At 45.9% G+C, this 21,924-nt stretch overlaps 1 protein-coding gene across 8 annotated transcripts in view; it reads left to right on the top strand.

The window, feature by feature from the left end:
• The window catches only part of LEKR1 (leucine, glutamate and lysine rich 1), a 159,988-nt gene that overhangs the window by 107,394 nt on the left and 30,670 nt on the right, over positions 1-21,924 (top strand). For all 8 annotated transcript variants that reach the window (XM_075937767.2, XM_006123470.5, XM_025184862.3 and 5 more), the window contains 3 exons: positions 14,266-14,343; positions 14,635-14,838; positions 20,626-20,719. In XM_075937767.2, coding sequence (XP_075793882.2) covers positions 14,266-14,343; positions 14,635-14,838; positions 20,626-20,719 — 376 coding nt within the window. The remainder of the gene's footprint in view (positions 1-14,265; positions 14,344-14,634; positions 14,839-20,625; positions 20,720-21,924) is intronic.

Raw genomic sequence — 21,924 nt, 5'->3', positions numbered from 1 at the left:
GTATGTACTGTGTAGTAATGTGAACTGAAGAAAAAGAGCTGGATGAAATTTTCTGGTGATACCCCTAAAGTCATCTTCTGAATGTCATTAACTTGCAATTAAATGAGTTTTTAGAGTCAATGGCGAGGGACAATGCAGTCTTTTTTTATGCTTTACAAATTACTACACATTTTTGACTGGATTGGGCTGTGAGGAAAGTGAAGGGGTTGGGATGAAGGGGGCACTACCGAACATACATTTGGGCAAAGGGGGAACAATGCAGGTTTAGTAGTAAAGGCTGTACGGGTTGGCAGTGCAGGGGTTGGGCAGCCCATGGATGCAGGAATGGTGGGAGCAAGGCTTGGAAGGAGTGAGACTGGGTGCCAAGCTGGGTGGTTTTCAGGCTGTGTGTGTGTGTGTGTGTGTGTGTGGAGGGTCTGGCACACAAAACAAAACTCACTCTGGTCTCAGGTGGAAAATCTTAGAGGGAAAACTGGTCAGGTCCCAAGGGTGCCAGAATAGAGGTTCAACCTGTATAATCTTTCTATGGATTCAGTGGGCCTTGATCAAGCCATGGATGAGCTAGTCAGACCATCTTGAACTAGTTTAAATCAAACTTATTATCTTCTATCATAATATAGTCTATATATGCCATATTTTATAGAAGAACTATTTCAGGAATAAAACAACAAATCGTCTGGTAGCACTTTATAGACTAAAAAAACATGTAGATGGTATCATGAGCTTTCGTGGGCACAGCCTACTTTTTCAGATGTCCAGAGTTATGAGTTTAGGATGTACAGACCCAAAATAAATAGGGGAGGGGAAAATAGGGAAGGGGGTGGGAGACAAGGGATGCAAATATGTTACAAAGGCGTAGGAAGTTCTTATCTGCTTCATTTTAACTACCCAATCTTCAGATAGTGATAGAAATGTAGCCGTGTTAGTCTGGTGTAGCTGAAACAAAAAACAGGACTATGTAGCACTTTAAAGACTAACAAGATGGTTTATTAGGTGATGAGCTTTCATGGGCCAGACCCACTTCCTCAGATCAAATAGTGGAAGAAAATTGGTATATATGGTTGTGACAATTTTCTTCCACTATTTGATCTGAGGAAGTGGGTCTGGCCCACCTAATAAACCATCTTTTTAGTCTTTAAAGTGCTACATAGTCCTGTTTTCTGTTTCAATCTTCAGATACTTACTGATTCCCTGGGAGACAGGGAGCTAGAGGGAATCAGTAAGTATCTGAAGATTGTGTAGTTAAAACGATGCAGATAAGAACTTCCTGAGCCTCTGTAACATATTTGCATCCCTTGTCTCCCACCCGCCTTCCCTATTTTCCCTTCCCCTCCTCCCCTTCCCCTCTCCTATTTATTTTGGGTCTGTACATCCTAAACTCTTAACTCTGGTCATCTGAAGAAGTGGGCTGTGCCCACGAAAGCTCATAATACCATCTACCTATTTTGTTAGTCTATAACAGGGGTCTCCAAACTTTTCAGCCCGAGGGCCGCATTAACTATCAAACAGCAGTTCGGAGGCCGACTACACACTTGAGGTCCAAATAAAAAACAATCAAAACATGGATGTTGTTTTAAATTATTTATTTAATATTATTTTATTCAGTTATTATTTAATAACACATTGATACACTACACATGAACACCTGTATTAGTGTGAATGGTGAAATTTCCGAAATTTCTGTAATTTTTTTTCCGTAGACAAAAAGGTCTCCACGGGCCGGATGAGAGGGCCTCGCGGGCCGCATCCGGCCCCCGGGCCGTAGTTTGGAGACCCCTGGTCTATAAAGTGCTACCAGACCATTTGTACTGGTACTATTTCTACTGTGAATCCAATTATACACTGTTCAGAGGGAGTTCATGAAAACATCTAACAGTCACCTAAAATAGCTTTTTCTGTGACATAAGTACCAGAGTTTTAATTATTTTATGTTGGGATAAGAAATTATTCCATGGTCCTTTTGGGAAGCTGGAAATTTCCCTTTTCTAAAGGAAATAATGTTCTCATTTCTCAATGTAAGGGGTTGAGGTAATGGAACTTACAACTGTAGTATTTCTAAGTATAGAAAAGATGTTAATGGTCCAAGCCTGAATCTTGCTATAATGTTAGGGAGAATTTTTATATGCCTGAGAGGAGAAAGACATGCTTCTCTGACAGGTATACATGTGTTTTTAACTGGCAGTTGTTTGGAGCTACTCAGAAGTTTGGAAAGATACACTAAGATCAGGGAAGGCTGATTAATGGACAGGCAAAGATGAGATTAGACTTTCAGAGGTGCATGACAAATCCATGAATTATGTGGCTCTGCAGTTTACCAGATGGATAGCATCTCCATACAAGTGGCACATGTACACATGTGTGTAAAATGTTACAGAGACATAGGAAATTGCATCTTGAGAATTGTGTTGAGAATTGAACCTTGGCTATGTGTACACCAGAAGTCTCATGGGGTATGTCTACACTACAAAGTTAGTTCGAACTAACAGACGTTAGTTCGAACTAAATTTCATAGGCGCTACACTAGCGCTCTGTTAGTTTGAACTTAATTCGAACTAACGGAGCGCTTAGTTCGAACTAGGTAAACCTCATTTTACGAGGATTAAGCCTAGTTCGAACTAGCTAGTTCGAATTAAGGGCTGTGTAGACCCTTAATTCGAACTAGTGGGAGGCTAGCCCTTCCCAGCTTGCCCTGGTGGCCACTCTGGCCAACATCAGGCAAACTTGTCTGCCCCCCTCCCGGCCCCGGAGCCCTTAAAGGGCCACGGGCTGGCTACACAGTTTGTGCCAGTTGCAAGGCTGCCAGCACCCAGCCAGCAGACCCTGCACCTGCCACAAAATGAGCCAGCCACCCGATGCCACCCAGCCCTCCACTGCTCCCCAGGACCAGCCTGGTGGCTCCCAGGAGCCTGCCCAGGGACGCAAGAGGTGGGCACCCGCTTGGTCAAGTGCGGAGATCGTGGACCTCATCCAGGTTTGGGGGGAAGCCTCCAATGGCCACGATCTCCGCACTAGCCACAGGAACGCAGCCGTCTACAGCCGCATGGCTGCCAGCCTGGCCGCCAGGGGCCACCAGCGCAGCCGGGAGCAGGTGCGCTGCAAGATCAAAGACCTGCGGCAGTCCTACTCCCGGGCCTGCCTGCCAGGGGCCGACCCGGAGGCCTGCCCCCACTTCCAGGCTCTGGACCACCTCCTGGGGGCTCATGTCGTCCCTGCCCCCCAGGACGTGATAGACCCCGGGGCAGAGGGACCGCACCAGAAGACGGAGGACGAGGAGGAGGGCTCCGAGAGCCAGGAGCCTGCCGGCAGCCTGCCCAGGACCTGGGACCCCCGAGGCACCCCACAGAGCCGCTCGCCTGTGTCGTCCGAGGCCGGAGAGGTGTCCACCTGTGAGTACCATCGTGCTCCCCTTATGTGTACGGAGGGCTGGGGCGAGAGGGAGCCCCGGGACCGTGTGCCTGGGACTTGCCCACCACGGAGCAGCAGCTGGGGATCCTGCAGGGGCCCTGGCCTTGCAGAAGGGAGCTGGGTTTCACATACCTGGGCCCCTGGGGTAATTTACCGCTGGTCTTGTTGCACCACAGCCGCAGCACCTGGGCCTGCAGGGCGCACCACCCCGCCTGCAGCAGCTGCCCGTGCCCGGGCAAGCAGGAGAGCCAGGAACCAGGAGGACTACCAGAGGCGGCACCTCCAGTTCCTGGAGTAACAGCTCTGTCTCCAGGACCACTGGGTCCAGGAGGACCTGAGGCTGCGCCGGAGGAGTTTGGAGGCCCTGGAGGAGCAGGGCCGTGCCCTGCGAGGCCACCTCCAGAGCCTGCTCGACTGCTTCCCAATTCCTCCTGCTCCTGCTCCTGCTCCCCCTCCTGCTTCCCCTGCTGCTCCCCCTGCTCCCCTTCCTGCTCCCGCTCCTGCTTCCTCCACACCCCCCATCCCTCCTGCCCCACCCTCCACAACCATTCCCCACCGACGCCCCCGGACCTGCAGTGTTGCGAGACGGGAGAGGCAGCCGGACTCCCACCCCTGAGCTTTCCTTTCCCTTCCTCCCTTCCCTCCCCTTCCAGCTCCCTCGTCCCAGGTTTCCCCCTCCCCTCTCTCACCCTCATTCCTCCCTCCCCCCACCCCAGTTATGTGAAATAAACAGACGTTTTTGTTTGAAAAATAGGTGTCTTTATTTGACAGTAGGTAGGGAGGGGAAAGGGGAAGGGGGGTAGGGTGGAAGAAGGCCCCAGTGGGGCATGCAAGGGAGAGGTCAGTCCTCCTCCTCCACCTGGAAGCTCTCCCGCAGGGCTTCCCGGATCCGGACGGCCCCCCGCTGGGCTTCCCGGATGACGGCGGTGCGGGGCTGACCGTAGTGTCCAGCCATGCGGTCAGCCTCAGCCATCCAGGCTGGCAGGAAAGCCTCCCCTTTCGCTAACACAAATTGTGGAGCACACAACATGCTGCCACCACGGGATGGATGTTGTGCTCGGCCAGGTCCAGACGGGTGAGGAGGCATCGAAAGCGGGCTTTCAGTCGCCCGAAGGCCCCCTCCACCACGATGCGGGCCCTGGTCAGCCTGGTATTGAAGGCCTGGCGGGAGGGATTGAGGTGCCCCGTGTAGGGCTTCATCAGCCACGGCTGCAGTGGGTAGGTGGTATCCCTCACCAGGCACATGGGCATGAACACGTCCCCGACCCTGATGTGGCGGTCGGGGAAGAAGGTCCCGTCCTGCAGCCGCTGGCACACGGAGGAGTTGCGGTACACCCGGGCGTCGTGTGCTTTGCCGGACCAGCCCACATTAATGTCCGTGAACTGTCCCTGGTGGTCACACATGGCCTGCAGGATCACGGAGAAGTACCCCTTGCGGTTCACATAACGGGAGGGGGCCGGTGCACAGATGGGGATGTGCGTCCCGTCGATGGCCCCCCCGCAGTTGGGGAAGCCGAGGGCGCCGAATCCCCGGATGACGGCGTCCGGGTCGGGGAGGCGGACCACCCTGCAGAGCAGCACCCGGTTGATGGCCTTGACCACCTGCGGAGAGAGACACAGCAAAGCAGCAATCAGTGGGGCGCCCGGGTGGCTGGGAGCGTTCGTGCCCTGGCAGTGCCCCGCGCCCCACTCCCGGAAGCAACCCCCCTGGCGGCGTGTAGTACGGCCGGGACAGACTGATCCCTCCGGTGCGGGGCGCGTTCGCCTCTTCCCGTCCCCCCCTTTGTCCCTGGGGCGGCACATCCCCTCCTCGCAGCCTCCCTCCCCCTCCGGCGCAGTGGCCGGCGAGTGCTGTACCTGCATGAGCACCACTCCGACGGTGGATCTCCCCACGCCAAACTGGTTCCCGATGGATCGGTAGCTGTCTAGCGTGGAGAGCTTCCAGAGGGCGATGGCCACCCGCTTCTGGAGGGGGATGGCGGGCCTCATGCGAGTGTCCCTTCTGCGCAGGGCAGGGGCGAGCCACTCGCAGAGCTCCAGGAAGGTGTCCCTCCTCATCCTGAAGTTCTGGGTCCACTGTCGGTCCTCCCAGCGCTCCAGGACGATGCGGTCCCACCAGTTGGTGCTGGTGTCAAGACGCCAGACGTGGTAGGGCACGCCGGTGCCGGGGCGCCGCCGCGGCTCCTCCACGGCCCCCAGGGCGGCCAGGCGGAGAGGCAGGGGGCTGACGTGCACCAGGAGGTGCCAGGCAGTCTCGAGCCATTGGTGGCAGGCTTGCAGCAGCAAGTCCAGAAAGTGCACCAGTAGGTGCTGGGCGAGCTCTGGCTCCATGTTGCCACCTGCGGCGGCATCCCCGAAGGGAAGCACCGACACAGATGGGCACAGAGACCAACGCTTTGCTGTCCCTCGGCGAGGTTGGCAAGGAAGCAGGAAAAGTTGAGAACCGGCTGTCCGGGGGGGTCCCTTTAAGCACGAGCCTCAGATAGCCTCAGACAGCAGCCACACAAAGCAACTACTGACCTGATGCCCTGCCAGAACCGGTTTCAGCCGCCCTTAAATGTCCCCCTGCGTCCAATCAGTGTGGACGCGCTAGTTCGAATTAGCAAAACGCTAATTCGAACTAGTTTTTAGTTCTAGACGCGTTAGTTCGGATTAGCTTAGTTCGAATTAACTAATTCGAACTAAGTTAGTTCGAATTAGCGCTGTAGTGTAGACATACCCATGCTCAGTTTACCTGAGGGCCAATGCCAGTCCTCAAATCCTCCTAGTGAGCCAGCAGGCACCCCCTTCTAGTAGGGTTCCAGGGAAAGAAGTTTCACCACATTACCCTCCCCACACATCTTCTGGCTCTCCCTGCTAGCCTGTGCGCTCCTTCCTCCCCCATGCATCCCTTGGCCCCGCCTGCTGCACCCAGGCAATTTAAAACCAGCTTGGATGTCCCTAGTATGACCATCAGAAGCTCAATGAGCAGCTTCTGGATGCTGGCACGTCCCTGTGGCCTGGGGGAGGTGTGTGCAGAGCTGTCCTATCCATAGGATGGCTCATCACAGCTGCCCCTGACCATGCACTTTGGGGAGCTCCACAGCAGCCACCCAACTGTCCTATGGTTCCCCATACTCATGTTAGCCGGTAGGCCTTTGTGTTGGCTGGGGCCAACAGCAAGGGTGGGCTCCCCTCCCCTACACTCACCACAGCAGCAAGAGCCATGGGGAAGCAGAGCTACACAGTAGCTTGCTCCACTCCACTGCCATCTCCCAAGCCAGCCTGCATGGGGGCTGGGGTGCTCTGCTTCCCACCGCTGCAGTGTCTACAAGCTGATACAGAGGCAGCAGCATGGAGTGGCAGGGTGCTCCTCAGGAGTGAGGCTGGAGCTCCCTGGCTGCCAGAGCCACTGATGGGGCCTATAGAATAGTCAACTAACCGATAAGAATTCATGAGGTTATTCGACTAGTCAGTTAACCGTTATTTAACATCCCTAGTATGACCAAGTTTCCCATTGTTCTGTAAAGTTTGTTTATAACCACCAGTCCTGGCTCTCTGTTCTGTGCTCTTAATTAGTTCTAACTTACCCCTAAATATCTTCTAAGAGCCCAGTAAGCAGTGGAAGAGTTGGCAATGCTGCTAGAGTATATTCACCTCCCGTGATCTGCAAATTCTCTGGTTCGTCATCAGTCAGGTCCTGAGGGTACTGGACTAGAGAATTTCAATCTGCTCTATTAGAAGACCTTCTGTAAACCTTATGGCTGCGTCTACACTGGCATGATTTTGCGCAAATACTTTTAACGGAAGAGTTTTTCTGTTAAAAGTATTTGTGCAGGAGAGCATCTATACTAGCATGTGCCTTTGTGCAAAAGATTTGCTTTTGCGCAAAAGCATCCGTGCTAGTGTAGACGCTCTCTTGTGCAAGAAAGCTCCAATGGCCATTTTAGCCATCAGGCTTTCTTGCGCAAGAAATTGATGTTACACTGGCCTCTTGCGCAAGAACACTTGTGCAAGAGGACTTGTCCCTGAGTGGGCACGTCAGAGTATTTGCGCAGGAAACACTGATTTTGTACATTACAACGTCAGTGTTCTTGTGCAAATACTCGCGGCCAGTGTAGACAGGTTTAGCTAGCAGGGTGGATGAAATAGTATCTTTTATTGGACCAGCTTCTGTTTGTGAGGGAGGCATGCTTTTGAGATACACTGTCTCTTCTTTAGGTTGCATGGCTACAGCTACACTGCATCTGTAACCATGGAAATTTTTTCTAGGGCTCCTATGAGTCGGAATTTTTTGTAAAATTCTTTGTGTAGACATATATTTAAAGCAGGACTAATATCCCTCTTTTTCATACTTTAATGATTGATATCAATCTCTGACACAGGAACTTGTCATAGGACAACTGAATTGTTCATAGAAGTTTTTAGTAAGGGTATGTCTACACAGCAAAGTTTTTTTTTAAATAACAGCTGTTATTTCGAAATAACTTTCCTAGCATCTACACAAGCCAACTGCTATTTTTAAATTAATTTGAAATAGTGGAGGGCTTATTTTGAAATTGTTAAACCACATTCCATGAGGAATAGTGCCAATTTCGAAATTTCTGTTTCAAAATAAGCGCTATGTAGACGCTTATTTTGAAATAGGGGGCCTCTAGTCCTTCCCAGGATGCCCTGCTGGCTGCCCTGGCCACAAGGTAACTTCTGACCTGATGCCCTACTGGAACCAGTTTCAGCTGGCCTTAAATGCGATTCAGTGTCCAATCAGTGTGGATGCTCTATTTTGAAATAGCAAAAAGCTATTTTGAAATGCATTTTGTGTGTAGATGCATTATTTCAAAATAAGATATTTCAAAATAACTATTTCGAAATTAGATATTTTGAAATAACGTTGTAATGTAGACATAGCTTAAAAGATATACTAAGGTTTCAGAGGAAAGATTTAAAAATGCTGCTTTCTTGAAATATTGCTATATTTCTTACCTGAAACTAAAGAAACAACCTTCAGGCAGCCTTCCCCACTCCCTTCCCTGCTGTCTTGTCCTTTGTCTCCCCCAAATGAAGCAGGGAGTGACTGGCAGTGTGGAGGGCAGGGAGTGCAAGGTTTTAAAGAATTTGGAATGTGAATGCAAAACTTAGCCTTATAAGGAGCCCAGCGACTCTGTACTGAGGCATCAGCATACCTAGGGCTGCTAGATACTTCTCTTATATTACCAGGGGCAGAGCTTTTTTTGTAAGAAAAAAGTTGCCGGTACTCCAGGGATAATTTGTTGAGCAAAAAAAAACCGCACCAGGGGACCGAAATGTGGTTGTGGCCCCTTTAATACCCATGTATCCCAAGCGGGCTTCAATTGGAAGCCAAGTGCCGGTACGCCCAAGGGGAATGCCATTCATTTACGATATGCTGGGAAAATAGGGGTGTACCATCACAAAACTGACCCCTCCCTCAGAGCCACGCACCCTCTCCTCCACCCCCCTCCTTTCCAATGCAGTCACTCCTTCCCCAGAGCCAGGCACCCTAGCCCCCCTATCCCAATGCTCCCACCCCTCCTCCAGAGCCAGGCACCCCCAACATCCTCCCCCCACCTAATTCCCCTCCTGCAGAGCCAGGCACTGGAGGGATGGGACAGGTAAGATAAGCCTACCTTTAAAGTGGCTGCTCCTGCCTCTGGCCTGGCTGCCTCAGCTCGCAGTGTGTACAGGGAAGCAGCACATGGCCCAACTCCCGGCTCACTGCTCTGTGTCATGTGGGCCTGTGAAACATGCAGTCCGCTCTCACCACAACTAGCATTGGGCCCAGGGCAACTCACTACGCCTCTAGTGTTGGTTCACTGAGTCCCCCCAGCCCAGCTGAGCTGCCCACCGCTTTTCCACCCCCGAAACCCAGCTGAGCTGCCTGCCGCTTTTCTGCCCCCCAGCTGAGCCGCCCGCCACTTTTCAGCCCTCTCTCCCAGCCCAGCTGAGCCACGTGATACTTTTCTGCTCCAACAGTGGAGCCGCATGCTGCTTTTCAGTCCCTCCTGCCAGCCCAGCTAAGCTGTGCACCACGGCATGAGTGCTCCCAGGACCGGGGTTGTGCCGGAGAAAGCAGCACGGCAAGAGTGCTCACAAAAAAAGGTGCTGGTACACCGTACCGGTGTGTACCGTCACAAAAAAAGCACTGACTAGTGCATCAATGCCCCAAAACAGAGGTGAATGACTCCCTATCTCAGGCATCCTTCCACATATCCCACTCATATGCCATCAAAACTCCTTTCCCCACATCACACACATACCTGTTTTTCTCCCCTTAGTTCCTATGTTGGTTCATCTGTAATACTACTAATGGTGAGTGAAAATGTAGAGGGCATCTGAGTGGAGATGGTAAGAGAGCAGGGATGTGGGGAGAAAGTCATGTCCAGGAAGAGTACTACAGGAGGACATGGGAAGAAGCAAGGCTGTGATTAAGAAGGAGCATGGGGAGAACCTGAGTTTTGACCAGGGAACCATGAGGAAGGACTGCCGTATTGTGTAGAGCCAAGTACTTCTGGAAGACTTTGGGCTTTTATAACATGGCACAAGGACCGGAATACATATGATCGACTCAGCTGTCAGAGTTGATATAGATTTTTTTATTTTAAAAAAATTCCTCTAACAAAATCATTAAGTAATTAAGGTTTCTCTAGTGCACATACCACTAACCAAACCACATAACACAGGAAATTGCTAATTAATTCTTTCCCAAGCCATGCAACCTGCAACCATGATTTCACCCTCTTCACATGTGCTTACCCAAAACATAACAGCTTCCTCCCAAAACACTCAACCATAATTCCCACCACAAACATCAACTATTCAAAAAATACGTCACTACATCTTAGATCACCCAAATAGCACCACTTCACTAGACACACTAAATTGACCACCAGTAGATTGATCTTATAGCATTCATCCCCACTGTAGTGTAGATGTAGCCTCAATCACATTTCTTAGTGCAATGCTCAGTTCACTAAGCCATGAGTGAATTGAGCTACTAAGAAAATGTCAATGCATTGGTGTCCCTTTTGTGTTGTCTTTTCTTGAGAAGCTGAGATAATTAAAAAATAGTACTATATCAATGACTGTATTTTAATAAAAATTAATGTGTTTAATTTACTTGGTCCTATAATTTATTAAGATGAATTGGGTTTCTTCGCTTGCATGTCTAACTCCGTTTGGAATATATTTACTCCATCTAGCATATATGTGTTCTGTGTTTGGCACTTTTGCTGAGCAAATTTAAAGTTTATTTCCTGACTGAAGTTTGTTGAGGTTAGTGTGAATATAATTTAGGATGAATTTGTTTTCCTCCATTGAGTTGGCAGTATGTTTACTCTGCCATTCCAAAGACAGAGTTTTTCTTTCTCTTCTACTCAAGGCTCGCTCAGTCTGTTTGCTTCACTCTGTAGAAGGATTTGTTAATCCTTGATCTTGTACTGAACACTATATTGTAAAGTCCATTTGTCATTAGGCCTTTGACATGTATGGGTATGTCTACACTACCCTCCTAGTTCGAACTAGGAGGGTAATGTAGGCATACCGCACTTGCAAATGAAGCCCGGGATTTGAATTTCCTGGGCTTCATTTGCATAAGCGGGGAGCCGCCATTTTTAAAACCCCGCTGGTTTGAACCCCGTGCAGCGCGGCTACACGGGGCATGAACTAGGTAGTTCGAACTAGGCTTCCTAGTTCGAACTACCGTTACTCCTCGTGAAATGAGGAGTAACGGTAGTTCGAACTAGGAAGCCTAGTTCGAACTACCTAGTTCGTGCCCCGTGTAGCTGCACTGCATGGGGTTCAAACCAGCGAGGTTTTAAAAATGGCGGCTCCCCGCTTATGCAAATGAAGCCCGGGAAATTCAAATCCCGGGCTTCATTTGCAAGTGCGGTATGCCTACATTACCCCGCTAGTTCGAACTAGCGGGGTAGTGTAGACATACCCTATGTGTGATAAAGGGAAATATGCTAAAAAAATAACAAGTTAGGAATCTTTTAGAAGTTAATTAAGTATTCCTGAAAGTTATCAAGTTGCACTGGAAACCGAAGTCCCCTCTAAGCACAAACTTCGGCTCAGTCCTCCAAAATCTTTTCTGCCTTAAGCATGTTCTGAAAGGTTCCCTTTTACAATGGAGAGGATGGTAAAGTCTCCATGACCATTCAGTCCTTCATCTTTCTGGTTGTACTTTCAATACTTGATGCCTGTTGTGGTAGTGATTGGTGATTCCTGTGATGTTGATGATAATACACTAGGGCTACGTCTAGACTGGCATGATTTTCTGGAAATGCTTTTAACGGAAAAGTTTCCGTTAAAAGCATTTTCGGAAAAGTGCATCTAGATTGGCAGGAAACTTTTCCGCAAAAAAGCCCCATCGCCATTTTCTCGATCGGGGCTTTTTTGCGGAAAACAAATCTCTGCTGTATACACTGGCCCTTTTGTGCAAAAGTTTTTCGGAAAAAGACTTTTGCCCGAACGGGAGCAGCAGAGTATTTCCGCAAAAGCACTGACAATCTTACATGGGATCGTCAGTGCTTTTATGGAAATTCAAGCGGCCAGTGTAGACAGCTGGCAAGTTTTTCCGCAAAAGCAGATGATTTTGCAGAAAAACTTGCCAGTCTAGACACAGCCTAGGAACCCAGAGCTACCAACTCTCAAGAGCAGAGACAAGCAGTTGCACAAGTGTGGTTGCACCATGGCGGGGAGGAGGAGGAAGATGAGACCCAGATGGCATTTCTCCCTCCCTCCACCTGCCTTCTCATACTCAGAACTGTTCAGGAGAGAGCCTCTAAGGACTCTTTGTTTGGGGCAGCCTACATCACCTGTGTAATTATAAGTAAGAGAGAAATCCTAGCCATAGATTAAAGTCATCAGGAGTAAAGTCTAAGAGTTGCAGCTGGGATCTTTGAACACTGATAATATACAACATCGGTCTACTATATGCTGCAGTTTTTACTTTGGACATCTTTCCTCTCTATTAATTGGATCTTTATTCCACTTCTTTCCCCTCCTTCACAATCTCTTCAGGTCAGCCTTAATTCACCGAGTCTACACATTCCCCTCTTTGTTTCCCCCCTCTTTCCTTCCCTAATCACTCTTAACCTCTCTCTTTAGTTTTTCTGTGGCTATTGGCCTGCCCCCTCAGCCTAGGAATGGGTGAGACCATGTCCAGATTCTGGTTCAGGCCCTTTTCTCAGGACTTCAGCTTTATTTCTTCCACATAAAATAAGCACAGTCCAGCAATCATCCCTTCCCCCAAACCCAGGGTCTTCTGCAGAAGACTCATATACTTCCCATGGATTTCCACTTTGTAGGTCGCTTGCCTGAGAGTCATACCCTGTTCTAGTGCCTCTTATAGAAACCAACACCTCTTTAAGGGTTAGCCACCCTATCAAAGTACCTTGCCCCTTTCTTTGTCTTTCTGTTTATTGAATCCCCTTTCAAGAAAATCTCCTCCACGCAAGTAGATTTAATTTAATATGGAGATATACCATCTCATAGGGTACGTCTAGACTACAGGCTTTTGTCGACAGAGGCTTTGTCGACAGTATCTGACAGATACTGTTGACCAAGCTTCTGTCAACAAAGAGCGTCTAGACTACATCCAGTTCTGTTGACAAAGCAAGCCACTTTGTCAACATGATAGTGTAGCCGCAAAGGACAGTGTAGATGCAAAAATGCCTTCTGTTGACAGAAGGCGTTATTCCTTGTAGAATGAGGTTTACCACCGTCAACAAAACTGCCAAGTTCTGTTGACAGAACTTGGCGGTAGTGTAGACACAGGTATGGTTTTGTCAACAAAGCCCTGTAGTCTAGGCACACCCATAGAGCTGGAAGGGAGCTTGAGAGGCCATTGAGTCCAGTCTGCTGCCCTCTCAGCAGGGCTGAGTATTCTCTCTAGCAGATTTGTCCCCAATCCCTAAATGGCCCCCCTCAAGGATTGAACTCATAACCCTGGGGGTAGCAGGTTAACCCTCACACCCCTGAGCTATCCCCCTAGCTAATAAACAATAACCAAAAATTGTATTGTGAAAGTAAAATGATATTTGCAGACTCTCATATTATTCTTTCTGATTCACAGAATCATAAAATAATAGGGTTGGAAGAGACCTCAGAGGATCATTGCGGTGAACCCCCTGCTAAAAGGAGGACCAATCCAAACTAAATATCTAAGAACCAGAATGAGACCACCTCCAGTATCTTGAAATAGCTACCCCGCGCCTTTTGAATGCATTTGCTATTTCAAAATGTAGTGGACGCGCTATTTCACAATCCCTGTAAACCTCATTCTACAAGGAGTAAAGGATGGTTTGAAATAGTGCTTTATTTAGAAATGTAGCACTGTGTAGACAGCGCCAAATTACGAAATAGCCTATTATGAAATAGACTCGAAATATGCTACGCAATTTGTGTAGCACAAATTGAGTATCTTATTTTGAGTTTCAGGTGCTATGCAGAAACACTTTTAAGAACCTTGAATCAACTGGGGTTAGACAGAGGGCATTACAAAAACTTATACTTTAGTTCTGGTTTAAGTCACTGATTCCAGCAAAGCACGCTTGCCATTAAATTTACAATGATTTAGCAGGACTACTCATGCATTTAAAGTCACACATATGCTTTGCTGCTAGGCTTTTTTAAGGCAGGTTTAAATATGCTTCTATGTGTTCAGTGTATATATGTATACAGAGCTATACAGAGAGCGTGACAACACCAGTTTAATAAATCTTCCTGGTGGGAATTTTTTAATGATATTCAACTGAAATAAAATGTGTGAATCAGTTAAATAAATGAAGTACAAATCATTTAATGAATAAAAGCTTTGATTTCTTAGGGCTAATGGAAACTTTATGAATTGCTATATTTTAGGATGAAATCAAAGGAAGTTGATATCTGTCACAGTGAACTTCAAAAGCTGGAGTATGAAAATGGAATATCTAAATCCAGGTTTATTTCAGAATTGTTTATATTTTATGTACAAATGCATTATAGGTGAGAAAGGGGGTCAGATTATTTTTAATTTAATTTAATATTGCTCTTTTAATCACAAATCTTTTTGGTACTTTCAGTTTATATTTTTTCTTAATTGTATTTCATCATTCTAGTTAGGTTCACAAAGATGTTCTGCATTCTTTTTCCTTTATTTTTTATTTTTGTATAATAATATTCTCTTTTACCTATAAAGAAAAATGCATTCAGCTGTGATGTTTTAGTGATTCTTTTATTATTATTCTTTAGACTTACTAAAGATCTTAAAGAAAAAGAAGAGTCTTTATTAGTTTGCCAACAAGTATGCAAACGTTTACAGGAAGACATGACAGAGAAAGAAAGGCAAGAAGAAGATCTAAGAAGAAGAACTAGTTACTCAGAAAATGAACTGGAAACAACTAAAACTCTTCTTAGACAGAGAGAGGAAGAAGTGGTAATGCTAAAACAAGAAAGGTAATCAGAAATGACTCACCACGAGTTGTTTTGCATAACCTGATTTTCTGCCTAGTTTTCTTTTTGAGAATACCTTGAAATAAAAAAGCCCCTTAAAAGTCAAATCTTCAAACTTCCTTATTTTATAAAAAAAATATAAAATCACGTGTATTATCTGCCTAACATAAAGAGCATGCTATACTATTATAAAATAGCATAATGTGTTTTTAAACCAAAAATGTTAATCATTGATATTTACATTTATTGCCATTGAAATTAAAGAACACCTTTAGTTTAGAAGCAGTTGAAGAAAAACAAGATGTTATCAAAATGTTGTATAGTTGTATCAGTCTTGTTTCTGTCATGGAATAAGAATGTTTCTATGTATTGTTTGTAAGTAATGCTTACTTTTTGTCATTGCAAAAAAATGAGAAAAATCATGAGTTTGTTATAGTTCAAATTCTGAAGAGTCATAACAACAACAAACCCCCCCAAACAAACAAAGAAAAAGAAGAGCCATGTCAAACAATATTTTAATTAAAACTATGTTTATATTCCAGTAAACTGGCTTAATATTTTAAAAATATATGAAAACAAAAAGTTAGCATGAAGTTAGATATGTTCCATAATACACTGACCAGTAATGTCTTGTTTTGATTAAGCATGTTACACAGCCTTAAATTATTTAGTTTTATAGATTTTTCTTTAATCTCTTAATACAATAAATGTTTATACGAATGGTAGGAATGTGTTACAGATACCTAATTAATGGATTACAAGAGCATAAAAATTGCCATACTGGATATTGTATCCTAATGGCTAGTATCAGATGCTTCAAAGGCCACATCTCCACTTGCTGTGCTGGAGATTGATCTTCTGGCATTTGATTTAGTAGGTCTAGATAAGACCCGCTAAATCAAATGCTATGGGTGGCTCCAGTTGGCACCGGTACTCCTCACAGTTGTGAGGAGTAAGGGGACCTGATGGGAGCATTTGCTCCTGTTGGTCTCCCACTGTGAAGACAGTGCCAAGCTGGCTTAAGGTAAGCCAACTCCAGCTACGTATTTTAGCTGGAGTTGCGTACCTTAACCCGACTCTCTGAGTCTAGTGTAGACGTGGCCAAAGAAAGGAGTAAGAAACATCATAGACATATAGAGGGCAGTTAAACAATTACCTCTTCACAGTGAAAATTTTCTTCCTTAGCAAATGCTCCCATTGACTTCCCTTACTCCTCGTGACTGCAAGGAGTACCGGCACCAACCAGAACTGCCTTCAGTGTTCAGTTAAGTGAGTCTTAACTGGACCTGCTAAATTGAACACCAGATCGATCTCCAATGTGGCAAATGGAGACGTAGCCTTAGAAGTAAGAAAATTAGCCTTCCAAAGATCTAGGATTTTCATTATTGTTCTGATGATTTTTTTTTGTTTAGATAAATAGCCAATCCTTACGAATCTTACTAAACTGTTGGTCTCAGTAATACCATGGCAATAAGTTCCATTGGTTAATAAAGTTACATATGTAATTTGAGAATTGTCATCACTTTTTATTAAACCTTCTTGTAGCTTCCAAACAGCAAAAGAGGGTGTTAATTCCTTTTATTGGCCAAAAAATACTGCATTTTGAAAGTTGTACCTATGTGGAATAATGCTGCACTTTCATCCGGTGTACTAGCAAAGTACCGGTAACTCTATGGCTGCATCTAGACTGGCAAGTTTTTCCGCAAAAGCAGCTGCTTTTGCGGAAAAACTTGCCAGCTGTCTACACTGGCCGCTTGAATTTGCACAAGAACACTGACGATCTAATGTAAGATTGTCAGTGTTCTTGCGCAAATACTATGCTGCTCCCGTTTGGGAAAAAGCCCTCTTGCACAAATGTATTTGCGCAAGAGGGCCAGTGTAGACAGCTAAAAAGTGTTTTGTGCAAAAAAGCCCCTATGGCGAAAATGGCGATCAGGGCTTTCTTGTGCAAAACTGTGTCTAGATTGTCACGGACGCTTTTCCGCAAAAAGTGCTTTTGCGCAAAAGCGTCTGTGCCAATCTAGATGCTCTTTTGCGCAAATGCTTTTAACGGAAAAACTTTCAGGGTCAGGGTCCCAGAGCATTTTAATCTTTCTAATACTTTAAATTGTTTGCGTTAGTATGCCAACTATAACAATGCTGGGAAATATCTATAATACCTGACATTTTTATTAGACCTCATCCAATGCCTTCCTGAAATCAATAGAAAACCTCCTTCTGATTTGAGTGGGATTTGAACCAGCCCTAGAGCATCTTTTATCCAAGGACCTCAAATATTAATTAACCCTTCTATCACTCCTTGCAATTAACTATTATTTTCCCCTAGTTATTTTGCAGACATGAAAAGTGAAGCATAAAGTAGATAAAGCCCAGATTTTCATAAGTAAATTTTAATTTTGTGTGCATGTTCATTTCAGTGCCCAATGTTGTTATTTTCAGAGATGCTAAGCACCAATAGCTGTTTTCAGGATAGCATCCCTATTCTGGGCAATACTTAAGCACATGCTTAAAATTAAGCACTTGCAAAAGTAATGCTGTGATGGCATGTCGAGGAAACCCCTGACCCTGTACCCCCATCTCCAGCCAGATGTGACTCTCAGCCGGCCAGTAGAGTAGAAGGTTTTAATTGTCTCTCAGAGATACAGCGTAGCATAGGAGCGAAGGCAGGAGCAACCTTATTCCTCTTAGGAGGAAGGGGCTTAACTCCTTTCCTTGGTCTAAAACAGGGGTCTCCAAACTACGGCCCGCGGGCCGGATGCGGCCCACGAGGCCCTCTCATCCGGCCCGTGGAGACTGTGACGGGGAAGAAACTCCCCGCACTAACAGCCCCTCCCCTGGAGAAGCGCCGAGCGGCGCAGCGCCGCGGAGCTGGGGCGGGGAAGAAACTCCCCACACTGACAGCCCCTCCCCCGGAGAAGCGCCGAGCGGCGCAGCGCAGCGGAGCCCAGGGGAAAGCCCACGGGGAGGGGAGTGAGGGCGCACAGCCGCAGGCGCGGCAGGCGAGGAAGGCGGCAGGACCCAGGAGGAGAAGGGGCAGGGACGCCAGGGTGAGCGGCACGCCCCGTGCGTGCCGGCTCAAAAGGGGGAGGGGCCGGAAGGACAGGGGCGGCCGGCACTCACTTTCTTTTGGGCAGGCAGCCAGGAGAGGGAAGCCAGAGGAGCCAGCGGGACGGAGGAGGGACTCTGGACCCGCGCAGTCCTTGCCCTGGGCAGCGAGACTCCCCGGCCGGGGGTGCGGGGGATCGGAGCCGCCAACGGACGGCCACATGCCCTGCGGACCGACGGCCGAGCCCGGGCTCTGCGCGTCCCTCACAGCAAGAGGGGTTGGGACTTGGCGTGGACAATTGCTCCCTATTGGCCAGTGCGTTCTTATCCTATTGGCTAGCTCTCTCATGAGGTCACTAGTGGGCTGGGCTCTATTTTGGCATCCAGGAAACAATTTCACCATTCACACTAATACAGGTGTTCATGTGTAGTGTATCAATGTGTTATTAAATAATAACTGAATAAAATAATATTAAATAAATAATTAAAAACAACATCCATGTTTTGATTGTTTTTTATTTGGACCTCAAGTGTGTAGTCGGCCCCCGAACTGCTGTTTGATAGTTAATGCGGCCCTCGGGCAGAAAAGTTTGGAGACCCCTGGTCTAAAACATCCTCACTCTGCCTCATCCCCACAGCCACTTCTCACTTATACCCGAGGCAGCCCCGCCTCCTCCATTGTCCTCCTTCCAGTCTCAAGGTTTGATGTGCTGTCCCCTATGCCTCAGGAGGTGAGAGACTGCACATACTTTCCCAGTGAGTCACACCCAGCCTCCCACTCCTCATGCAGCTAGTGCTTCAGGGCCAGGTAAACTGAGGCACACCCACACCCAGCGTCACTACAGAGCAGGATAGGACAGTAGGATCACATATAACCCATAAGACAAACAGTGACTGCAACACCAGAGCGAACATAGGATTACAACAGTAGACAGCACCCACACTATGTTACAAATGCTATGAATAGGGAGGACTTAAACCTGGGCTTAAATTCTTTCCTGAATTAGGGTCTTAGAGCAGTAAGTATTCAGCATGTTATAAGATCAGCTCCAAGGCAACTAAAGGTGGACTCACAAAAACAGACAGAATTATAAACCACTTTTGAAAAAGTGGATAAAACTAAAAACAGATTCAGTTTTCCACAGTGAGGATGATTAATCATTGAAACAAGCTAGGGAGGGAAGTGGTAGATTCACCTTTGGGATACTCTGAAATTTTCCAGGGAGTACTTTAACTCATCTGGGCATTTGCCTTGTTTTTGTGTGTTTCCCCCCATTCTTCTTGTGCACAAGATTTTACTGAAAGTCAAGTGGGACAATGTAGAGGTTATTCTTATAGACTCTGCATGGCCACATCAGCACTGGTTCTGCACTTTTTTGCATGTGTCATTCGTGACCCAGTTGCCATACACACCCTTCCCAGATCTGATCTCGTAATATCACAGCCAATTGCTCCTCCCAAACCTCCTCCTAAAGTGCACACACCTGGGCTACGTCTACATTGGCCCCCTATTACGGAATAGGGATGCAAATGTAGCACTTGGGAAGAGGCAAATGCGCGGGGGATTTAAATATCCCCCGCGGCATTTGCATTTTCATGGCCGCCGCTTTTTTCCGGCTTGGAGATAAGCCGGAGAAAAGCGTCCAGACTGGCGCGATCCTCCGGAATAAAGCCCTATTCCGGAGGATCTCTTATTCCTACTTGCAAGAGGAATAAGAGATCCTCCGGAATAGGGCTTTATTCCGGAGGATCGCGCCAGTCTGGACGCTTTTCTCCGGCTTATCTCCAAGCCGGAAAAAAGCGGCGGCCATGAAAATGCAAATGCCGCGGGGGATAATTAAATCCCCCGCGCATTTGCCTCTTCCCAAGTGCTACATTTGCATCCCTATTCCGTAATAGGGGGCCAATGTAGACGTAGCCCTAATGTGGAAAGGACATGAGCAACACATCTTGAAGAAAATACAGTACTATGTAGCACTTTAAAGACTAACAAGATGGTTTATTAGATGATGAGCTTTCGTGGGCCAGACCCACTTCCTCAGATCAAATAGTGGAAGAATTTTTTCTATTTGATCTGAGGAAGTGGGTCTGGCCCACGAAAGCTCATCATCTAATAAACCATCTTGTTAGTCTTTAAAGTGCTACATAGTCCTGTATTTTGTTTCAGCTACACCAGACTAACACGGCTACATTTCTATCACTATCTTGAAGAACAACAGTTAAAGAAAAGAGAGTAACAGTTTTTTACCAACTGTATTTCACATTAGTTACTGGCATCATTTAAGAATATTTTCCTTTTAGGTAAATATCAGCTAAGTTAGTTCTGAATTTACTCAGTGTTGCTGATTCGAAACTTGTTGCAGTATTGTAATGATCATAGTAATGTTTTGAGTTCAATTAACTGTAACAGCTTTTTTTCTTCTATTATATCAGTTGTAATCAAGAAAATCAACTTGAGAAAATATTAAAATAATTGCACCTTATATCAAGGGATGTGGAACTGTAAAAAGTTATAATGTTTTGTGTATAAAAAAAGGCACATGACAGAGCTACAATAGTATTATATAAATAGCGATTACTGTAGTTCCTCGAGGCCCCAGTTGGGACTGAGGGTCCCCACTGTATTATGTACCAAAAAACACAGAAAAGAAGGTGCCTACTGCAAATAGTTTAACTGCAAGAAAATTCATCTAGGGCTAGGCAAAGTACCTCTTTTAGCTATAGTTTTTTTTTTATGATTTCTAGGGAGTTGATGCTGATTTCTCATCAGAACAGAACAGAGCAGCTGCAGGAAGCATTAAGACAGAAGATTCTGAATGAAGATAACTGGAGGAAAAAGGTGATATTTTACTTCTAGTTGGTACTGTTTTTATTTATTTTCTCTAGTCCTAAACTGTCTACAGAGACAGATTTAACTTCTTCAGTACAAACATGTCTATAGAATTCTTTAAGAAAAGTTTTTAGTAGATAATCTATAGACAGAGATTAAAGGCTGAATGTGAAAGATTTCGGTATGATAATAATGTTCATTTTGCACCACTTCATTGATAAATGTGATTGACCATTCTTGGCAAAGTGGAGAGAAGAGTGCTCTTCTCTACTTCTGGGCATACCAATCTATTTTAAAACCCCAAATAAAACTATAGAAGAAGAAATAATATCCAGACAAACAAAAGTTTTTGCCCATCAACCCACTATTTGTAAGTGTAAACCCAGTAGCAATTAACCAAGTGGACTGTTTTATTTAGCAAATTGTGATTTATGAACTGTTGATTCTGGAACTCTCACAAAACCAGAATTTTTCACTTTTTAATGTTTTTATTCACAGCAAATAAGTACAGAGGCCAAAGAAACAAAGAAATTCAACTGAATTCTTACCATGCAATTGAGTACTAGCTAGAGTATAATATCATGGTCATTACTTCGGGCAATAGGACAGTGAAATAGTGATGATGACTATTAAAACCTTATATTCCCTTCTGAATTCTGTTTCTGAAACATAGCTTGTCTTCTTGATATGACCCCATCACTCCCCTTACTATATCATTGCAAGTTATACACATGAATGGAGAGGAAAATGAATCCCAAAACTAGTTATGTGGTTATAGAGTCAGGGCTGGCAATAGCAACAGTTATTTTCAGTTTAAAGATTTACCTTAACAGAAATAAAAGGTAAATCCCGAAGTGCCGAGCATGGAGCTAATAATATTCCCTCAGTACAGGAGTGCAGGAGGTTCTGTTATTTGATTCTATTGCTATGTCTTCTAGTGTCTGCATCTTTAAAGGTATTTTTTGCCATTTCTGTCAAATAGTTATCCCTTGCTGACGCTGCTGTTGGTTTATACTTACCACCCCTGCAAAGTAGAGTTGTGTGGAAGAAAGGATGTCTTTTGATTACATTTGGTGTGAGAACTGTCTCCATTACATTTAAATTGATTTTGCCCTCCTGCATTTGAACTTTTTAATGATTATACAGAAGTGTGAAAAGCTACTTTCACATAACATTACTTTTTTTCTTATTTTTGAGAGGTAGTAGGATAGTGG

Source organism: Pelodiscus sinensis, chromosome 10 (assembly GCF_052426305.1).
Source record: "Pelodiscus sinensis isolate ZL-2025 chromosome 10, ASM5242630v1, whole genome shotgun sequence".
Taxonomy (NCBI): Eukaryota; Metazoa; Chordata; order Testudines; family Trionychidae; genus Pelodiscus; species Pelodiscus sinensis.
The sequence above is the reverse complement of the archived record's forward strand: the minus strand, read 5'-3'. Positions and strand labels throughout refer to the sequence as shown.